The sequence below is a fragment of the Populus euphratica genome, unplaced genomic scaffold (genome assembly GCF_000495115.2).
Source record: "Populus euphratica unplaced genomic scaffold, PopEup_1.0 scaffold283.1, whole genome shotgun sequence".
NCBI classification, from domain to species: domain Eukaryota; kingdom Viridiplantae; phylum Streptophyta; class Magnoliopsida; order Malpighiales; family Salicaceae; genus Populus; species Populus euphratica.
The window spans coordinates 172132-180528 of NW_011500162.1; the positions used below are offsets into that span (position 1 = coordinate 172132).

The 8397-nt window shown below is 31.8% G+C and overlaps 1 protein-coding gene across 1 annotated transcript; it reads right to left on the reverse strand.

Moving 5' to 3' along the window:
* Positions 1-3708: 3708 nt before the first annotated feature.
* Positions 3709-5937, reverse strand: LOC105111195 (uncharacterized). The gene is made up of 5 exons (XM_011006488.1): positions 5691-5937; positions 5401-5575; positions 4986-5212; positions 4763-4850; positions 3709-4642 (listed from the first exon to the last, which is right to left on the reverse strand). Exons 1-5 carry the CDS (start codon positions 5697-5699, stop codon positions 4137-4139), a joined length of 1005 nt encoding a protein of 334 aa, XP_011004790.1. The 5' UTR covers positions 5700-5937; the 3' UTR covers positions 3709-4136.
* Between the last annotated feature and the right edge of the window lie 2460 nt (positions 5938-8397).

The window sequence follows — 8397 nt, forward strand, 5'->3', positions numbered from 1 at the left end:
ACAAACCAGTGCAATTAGGACATCACGATAATTATTTACCCAAAGAGTTTTATACTCTATAGATTATAAATAAATAAATTAGCTCTCTTTCAAAACATTATCAGGCAATACTGAGTGAGATATAGATTAAACCTTTACCATAAAGTTTTAAAGTACTCTATTGGTATAATAGGTATGGACGAAGAATGAAAATGGCTTCAATAAAAATAAACCTTTTCCCTTTTTCTTTTTCTTTCTGTTTAATCCACTTTTTTGACATAGCTTATATCTGTGCTCACATGGAAGGGAACTCATGCAATCATCACTGTTAAAGGGGAAAAAGACTTAAAATAACTCTTAGATCACATGGGTACTGGAATCTAATCAATATTATTTAATTTCTTTCTTCAATATATATATATATATAAAGCATACCAGATTCATAGTGTGTAAATCTCCTCCTTGCTGGCATTGGTATTGTCCCATATACAATGATAAAATTAATGCAAGTAAATTGAATTAATATTATAAGTAGACTGTAACTATTTTTTTTATTATATTAATAATTAGTTAAAAATTTATACAGGTGCAGTGAGTGTCGCTCTAAACTCAAATACTGTTTGGGGTGTGTTTTTTTTTTTTTCTCTTTAAAAAATTGAAATCCTCGACAATGAAGATTGAGACTCAAGGTATTTATTGTTAATTTTTTACTTCTTGCATGAAGGTGACATTTTATTAGGTGTGATTTTTATAGGCAGATAGAACATTCCCTTTGTAGATCAAAGCTTATAGATATATTAGATTAGTATGTTAATATACTTAATTTATTATAACAAGATTGTAGTTAAAAAATAATTAACATATATTACTAGTTTATCATCACAAAAACATGCTAAACAAAAAATATTCTAGAAAATACTAGAATTTATACGTGTATAAATTAAATATATTTAAATAAAAATAAAAATAGTACTTACTTGTTGAATCAACAATTTAAAATGTTAAATCTTTTGTAATTGTGTATAAATTAAATATATTTAAATAAAAATAAAAATAGTACTTACTTGTTGAATCAACAATTTAAAATGTTAAATCTTTTGTAATTGTCAATAACGAATTCTTTGTTCTTAATATTTTATTGATCCTCACTTTGTACAACTAGAAAGTATGTATTATGCTTTTCAAGATTCCAATAATATCATCCTTGTTTAAATACATTTCTAAATCTTTGATCAAAAAAATATAAAAATCAAATATCTCTTAATAGTATAAACCTAAACTTTAGATTGGAAAGAAAAACCAGAACATAAAATGAGAATAAAATACTAAAACATAAGATGGAAAAGAATAGATAAAAAAAATTAAAATTTTTTGAGTTAAACTATTCATTCAACCTTTATTTTACAGTGAATTTTAAGAGTTAAGAGGTTGAATAATTAATTATCACTATTACTAACCTTTAATTAGTCATTATAAATCAATAATTAAATTTAAAAAAATAAAAGATTGTTTAAAATTAATTTTTTATTCACCCAATTTTTTTAATCAAAACAAACTTCCAACACCTATTTTGCTTAATTTCCCTTCAACTCACGAAAACACATCATATTCTTCCCACTAAATATTCTATTTAATAATGTGACTCAACTTTTTTAAAAAATATCTTTCATTTGAAAGATATTAAATTAATGTTTTTAAATGTTTTTCCAACTATTTTTAATATAATAATGTTAAAAATAAATAAATAAATATTTTAATATATTTTTTATTAAAAATATTTTTATAAAAATATCATACGCATTATTACCAAACAAACATTAAATAAAGTGAGAAAGATGGGAAGATAAAAGAAATTTTGGAATTACCTAAAAAAGGTTTGCTAAAGCAATACCTAAAAATCAAGATGGTTCCTAAAAGTGGAAAACACTTTTCCCATCCTTTATGGAAGTTTCGTGTATCCTTCACAAAAAATGAGAGCATGCAATTATCAAAATAAATAAATAAATTAAAAATCATGCACAATGTATCATGATGTGCATCACATCACATACACGATATGAGTCATGTATTCCCATATGCCACTCCCTTTGATGATTGCTGCACGTCCGAGTCGCCATGTACGCACGTGTAAACATAGACCAAATGCAGGGTGGGGGGCATCCCTTTTTTAGCAAACCGGATTTTTTTTTTTTTGGTTCCTCTCAATTTTACCTTCTCCGATGCTTCTCATGCATATTCAACCATGCCGTTTTTAATGAATAATGATTAGTTTGATTCTTTTAGTGATTAATTTATTAAATAATGTAATGAATGAAAACATTAATTAAGTTAGAATTTAGATCATATTAAATTCTATATGATAATATATGGTTCGACTTGTTAATAGTCAAGCGAATTTAGATATTAACCCACTTAAATATAAATGAATAAACAAGTTATTTTAAGACAGTCATATTAAATTCAAATGGTACTTTACCTGGTAAATTCTAAAAAGGTAATTTAATTTTTACTAAAAGTAACTTTGTTTCATTAAAAAAAGAAGAAGAAGAAAAAGAAAAAGAAAAAGTGAAGCAAGAGCGATTTATTATTATAATTTAGAATCAAATTAAGGTGGGCTTAGTGATAATTAATTAATTAATTACCATAGTAAAGGAAGAGGCCAAAGAAGAGTTCGATCGACATGCTAACGCGGAGGAAATTATTTCCCGCCCCGCTTTCGCTTTCGATCGACATGCTAACGCGGAGGAAATTGCCGAAGACGCCAGCGTAGAGTCAAGTCCACGCACTACATCAGGAGAGCACTGGCATCATGACACCTATAATTACTATTCGTATAGCATAGCTCTACCTACCATTACTAGCTAGCCTAGTTTGGTGACGGTGATGTGAAAATCGTCATGGACGTGCAAGTTTCGACAAGTATAAACTGGAATACAAGGAAGGCAGAGACAGGGAAGTAGAGCTAGGGTTTCTGATCAGGAAAATGCTTTTGCTCGACGTTCGCCCTCCTGCCTCGAGGAAGAGGACATATAATACTACAAAAATGAAAGCAGCTGCAATTTGGTGCTACACTCCTCTCTCTTTCTACATGTCTGTTTCTTAACCTATTGGCCTGGAATATATGTTTGCGTTTTGCAGTGCGAACCAGCCCCTCAGGCTCAGCCTCCCTCAGGACAACAAATAAGGACACCGGACAAAAAGTTAACTAGGCGAGTTTTGCAGGTTCACGGTCCAATTTTTTCAAATAAGTCGTAGGTCCCAGCCTTACGATACCACTCCCTTTCTGCATTAAAAATGGCTTCTTATATATATATAGAGTCACTTCGATGGCACATGGCCCTTCCTATGGTTCTAGTTCTCTCCCTTGGTGTAAGGAAGGACACTACACAATTTTCTGTTGGCTTGTATTTTTCGAGCTTAAAGGGATGACTCATCTCGGTTATCTTTAACATTGATCTGGGTGGTGTTAGATTAATACTTAATTCAATAATTCTGTTAATATATGGTTTGAGAGGGCGATTGAGATTTCTTTAAAGTGTTTTTTTTTTTTAAAAAATAATATCAAAACTTTAATAAAATAATAATAAAACATTAATTTAAAGCTTTTTTAATTTTAAAAAACCTATAAAAACCCCCCACATTAGTGTAGTGTTGATGATAGGGATTGAAATTAGGTGTGATTGGTGGGTGCGGCATGATTCTATTTTGCCAAGAATCTCTGCGAGGGCATCGTCACAATTTCTTTTACTTCACGGGCAAAACATCATTACAAGATCAGATCCTGGCGTGGATATACATCACCAAAATTAACCACAAGAGCCAGCCAATCCTCCTAGAGTTGTGATAGCATCGTCTCACCAGGGGGGGTTCAAGACCACCTAAGAGTTATTGGCACTAAATAGAAAACAAAGACATGCGCAGAGCGCCGTCACAAAATTACATTAAATCCAAATAAACTATACTCCACTAATCCAAAAAACCTTGAAAATATTCCAAAATCAAGATCCTCCCACCAGACCAAATAGATAATCAAAGTAATTGGCGTCTATCACCACCACCCTTGACCGAAACCCCCCTCCACCCACTCACTCTATTCATTATTATTTACATTCTAGCTCATTTTATATAATTACCAGCACTACTTAAACACCTTGACCTCACATGATAGAGCAGGCATTGGGGTTCTCATCATTAAACTGCAAATGATCTGGGTAAGCCTGAACCGGTCGATATCCCTGAAGCGGTGCATGCCCAAATCCATACCCCTGATACGGTGCATGCCCGAATCCATACCCATGCCCATAATCCGGTCCATGTGAAGCATAAACAGGTTGACCCACATAACCATTTCCATAGATTGGCTGACCCATGTATCCGAATCCAGGTTGCACCGCGAACTCCATCCTGTTGATCTCTTCCATTTTAGCAGCAGCAGCAGCAGCATCTTGCCCGCCACCATTTCCACCGCCACCTTTCTTCTTTCCACCGCCACCTTCAGCAGCATTATCAGCTTCCTTGCCACCTTCCTTCTCCTTCTTCGGTGGCACAATGTCCACTGGCCTCTTAAGCCTCTCCTTCAAAGTCTCGGCCAAAGCCTTCACATCCATCGTCCCTTTGACCGTCACCAATTCCGTCTTTCTGTCAATTCCTATCTCTTGCACACCTACAAAAAATTAAAATAATAAAGTTCATTAGTACTTAATAATTACTAATTAATCAGCAGCATTAAAAAATTTAACGCCGTGACTTGAACGGAAGGGAAGATTTTGAAAAACGTATATACCTGTGGTCTTGAGGACTATCTTTTGAATCTTCCTAATACAACCCTGGCAGTGAAGTCCCAGCTTTAGTACCACCGTGCTCACCGGAGCCTGTTAACATTTAAATAATAACGGCAAGTCATTAATTAATTAATCATAAATCATTACAATTAATAACAAAAGAATCCCAACATTAACCAAAAAAGTAAAAACAAAGGCTTAGGCTCTACATTTTTTAAGCACTACCTCTTTTGGTTTAGCAGCAGAGTCCGGTTTTTTGTCATTGGATTTCTTGTCCTCTTTGTTGCTGCTGCTGTTATTTTTGTTGGTGTCTTGTTGTTGGGGTTGTAGAGAGATGAGGTCGACCTGCTTCTTGGTTTTAAGGTGGAGATAGTCTCTGACTTTCAAAGGATCAATCTTTCCTGTTACAGTAAGCTTGTTTGAAGATGGCTCTGCTTTCACTGTCTCTACGCCTAAAAAACCCCAAAAACAAAACCCATTAAAGAAACAGAAAACACCCAGTTGCAGGATCCGCATAGCAAAAAAGGGAATAGAAATCTTATATTGAGAAGGAGAAAAACAGAGTAAAAAGAGATAATCTTTTAACCTGCTTATGCAAAAAAAAAAAAAAAGCCCAACAAGGTTAAAATAAAATGGGTACCTTCAAAAGCACGAACAGATTTGACAATTTTTGAAACACATCCTTCACAATGCATTTCCACTTTCAAAACCACAGGGACTGGGCCATTCCCTTCCTTCTTTCCTCCCCCGTCACTGCCTTTGCTTTTCTCTTCCTCTTTCTTCTCTACTTCGTTGTTGTTGTTGTTGTTTTTCTTCTGCAAAACAGAAGGGAAAAAAACCCATTATAGCTAATTAGAAATGATCCAAATATAAACTATGAGTTAACTCAAGAGAAAAAGGTAACCTCTTGTTTTGAGTGGGTTAACTCACCTTAGCCATTGTGAGTTACAGAGCGGTTTCTGCTTCTAAAGAATGACGGAGCGAGGGTGGGGGCGAGCAAGGAGCCGTGTAGAGAATGTTGGAGTCCTATTTATAGGGGAGTGAATGGAGGAGGGCGGTTATTAGTACATGATGATGATGATGGTAAATCGCATGTATGTATGTCATGTAATCACACCATACCATAGCATAAACAAATCAAAGCAATGTATAGTGGACTTTGTTGGATTTATGTGCTTTAGGTTTTGGGCATGTTTCTCGGTGGGGAAGGAGAACCGTCTGTGTATTTCCTGGCAGGAAAGCCCAGTGTAAAGCCTTCATTGGATTTGTTGGGTTGCGTCTGTTTGCCTCTCTCTGTCTGTGTTAGTGGAATGGCTTTAAATTTGGTGGATGTGACACACTCCCTCTCAAGTAATTGACACCTTGTTAAAGCTTCTTCCCATGGTGCCTAGCGTGAAATCAATCGACTGTAACTACACCCATTTACATTGATTTTGCTGCTGACACTATGTCCATTGTTCCTCGTTGTATAAGACTTACAAACAGATGATTGAAGCTTCTTTTGATGAATATCGAGTAATGTGGAAGTTGATAAGGGAAGCATCTATGAGTTGCAAGGTGAAAAGTTCTTCCCCTCTTTTGGGTGGGTGTTGGATATGAGTTTAATCCAGAAACATGGGAGTAATGTGGAAGTTGATCCTAAATACTCCATTAACTGAAATATGTATAGAAAAGTGAATTGCATGCATCTAAACCAAGTAATTCTTTCGTTTCATGCCAAATGAATTGTTGATTTATAAATTCAAAAGAAAAAACCTCATAGCAGTTAGTGTATGAAATAAATATTTATTTTTATCAATTTCAAAACTAACGAGAAATTTTTCCTTATTAAGAAACTAGATATGAAGATTTAATTATTTATCAAATAATATTTTTTAATTATTATTTTCTTCTTATATAGAAAAAGTGTTATCCCGTCAATTTATGTGTCAATCAAAACTTATTTTTTTTTAAATCACGATCTTGAAGATGCATCTCTCTCTTTATATATATATATATATATATATATATATATATTAAAAAAACTAAATAATTTCATAAATGATTCTCACAAATAATGCATGTATTATGCTCAAATTCTAAATTAAACGATTATGCATGATTAATTTATAAACTTATTTGAAATCAATTGGCAGGTATTTAGTGCATCAAATAAATAAAACTTTTGCGCAATTACATACCAGCGAGGAATTTCTCCTCGAGGGAACGAAAATAATTGATTACCTATTAAATTTGTGTATCTTTGCTATTGCAGGTTGTATTTTAAATAATAAAATTAAAATATTAGGTAAGTGAAAAAAACATCAAAATAATATTTACATAAATTGACAAGATAATATTTCTATTTTTTTCATAAGAGGTATATCATTTGAGACAAAAATAAATTTTCTTTGATATTTAATATAATTATGGAAAGATCCGCACAACCTTCCCCCAATTCTTAGTAAAGACTTTTATAAGATGTTCTATATTTTCATAGAAATATATTAATTTAAGAACATATTTTCATAGAAATATATTAACTTAAGAAAGACTTGGTAAAAATTAAAAAAATCGATCAATATTGATCTAGATTGAAATTTTATACTCACAATCCAAGCAAAAAAAATCATGAAATTCAATTCTAAACAAATTAAATATTGAATGATAAAATAGAAAAAATACTAAGAAAAAAAAAAGAAACCATGTAAAAAAATAAATTAAAAGAATAAGGGTCAAATTTCACATAAAAATTAAACAAAATCAAATGATAAGAGATGAAATTGAAATATTTTTTTAAATAACAATTAAAAGAATAAGGATAAAATTTGATATAAATATTAAATAGAAAAAAATTATAATGAATGAAATTGAATAAAAAACTTACTTAAAAAAATTGAAAACAAATAAAAAACAATCAAAATAATAAGGGCCATAATTGAAATAAGAAGAAAATAAAGGACAATGACTAGTACTTAAAAGTGCTTTTTTATCAAGGTTTTATATTATTATTTTGCACTTGAAGTATCAATAACTCCTTAACTAAAACATGTTTTGTGATAACATATTTAATAATATAAGATACCTTTAATTTATGGTAAATATTTATTTGAAATGCAGGCCTATCACATAAATGAAAGGATTGATTTATGAGTTTAAGTATTGAAATTGAAAAGACAATAGATGACCAAACTTAGAAAAGAGATGCTGATGCAGTCCAAACCGGAACATTGTTCGGTAATTGGGTTATATCTAGAGCTGTAGATTTTAGATTTAGGTCTACTTTATATAGATAGAAAGACAAGAGAAGATAAGGATTGTCACCAAGTCAAGAGTAAGCCACTCACTCATTAATTAGTCATCAAATTAATAGTTTCCAATTTTGGCCTATAAAAGGAGGTATTTGGCATGTATTTAGACATTTTGATTTCTAGATCAAGATCATGCTTTTACTTTCTCTTTTTGTATTTTTGTAATGCTTAAGTTTTGCTTTCATTAATATCTTATTCATGTCTTTGACACGACTAAAAGATTGATGTCTTCTCCCAAGTGCAGGAGTGTCAAAGTAATAAATAACCCAGCAAGACCGGGGTCGAACCACATGGAGGTTAATTGTACAAATTATAAATAACAATAATACAACAACAATAACAATAAC

What these genes read in the sequence shown, in the direction of transcription:
- LOC105111195 (XM_011006488.1), bottom strand. An exon ending in CTGCTGCTAAACCAAAAGAG is followed by an intron (nt 4,851 to 4,985) that starts GTAGTGCTTAAA and finishes AAATGTTAACAG; the next exon opens with GCTCCGGTGAGCACGGTGGT. An exon ending in GATAGTCCTCAAGACCACAG is followed by an intron (nt 4,643 to 4,762) that starts GTATATACGTTT and finishes AATTTTTTGTAG; the next exon opens with GTGTGCAAGAGATAGGAATT.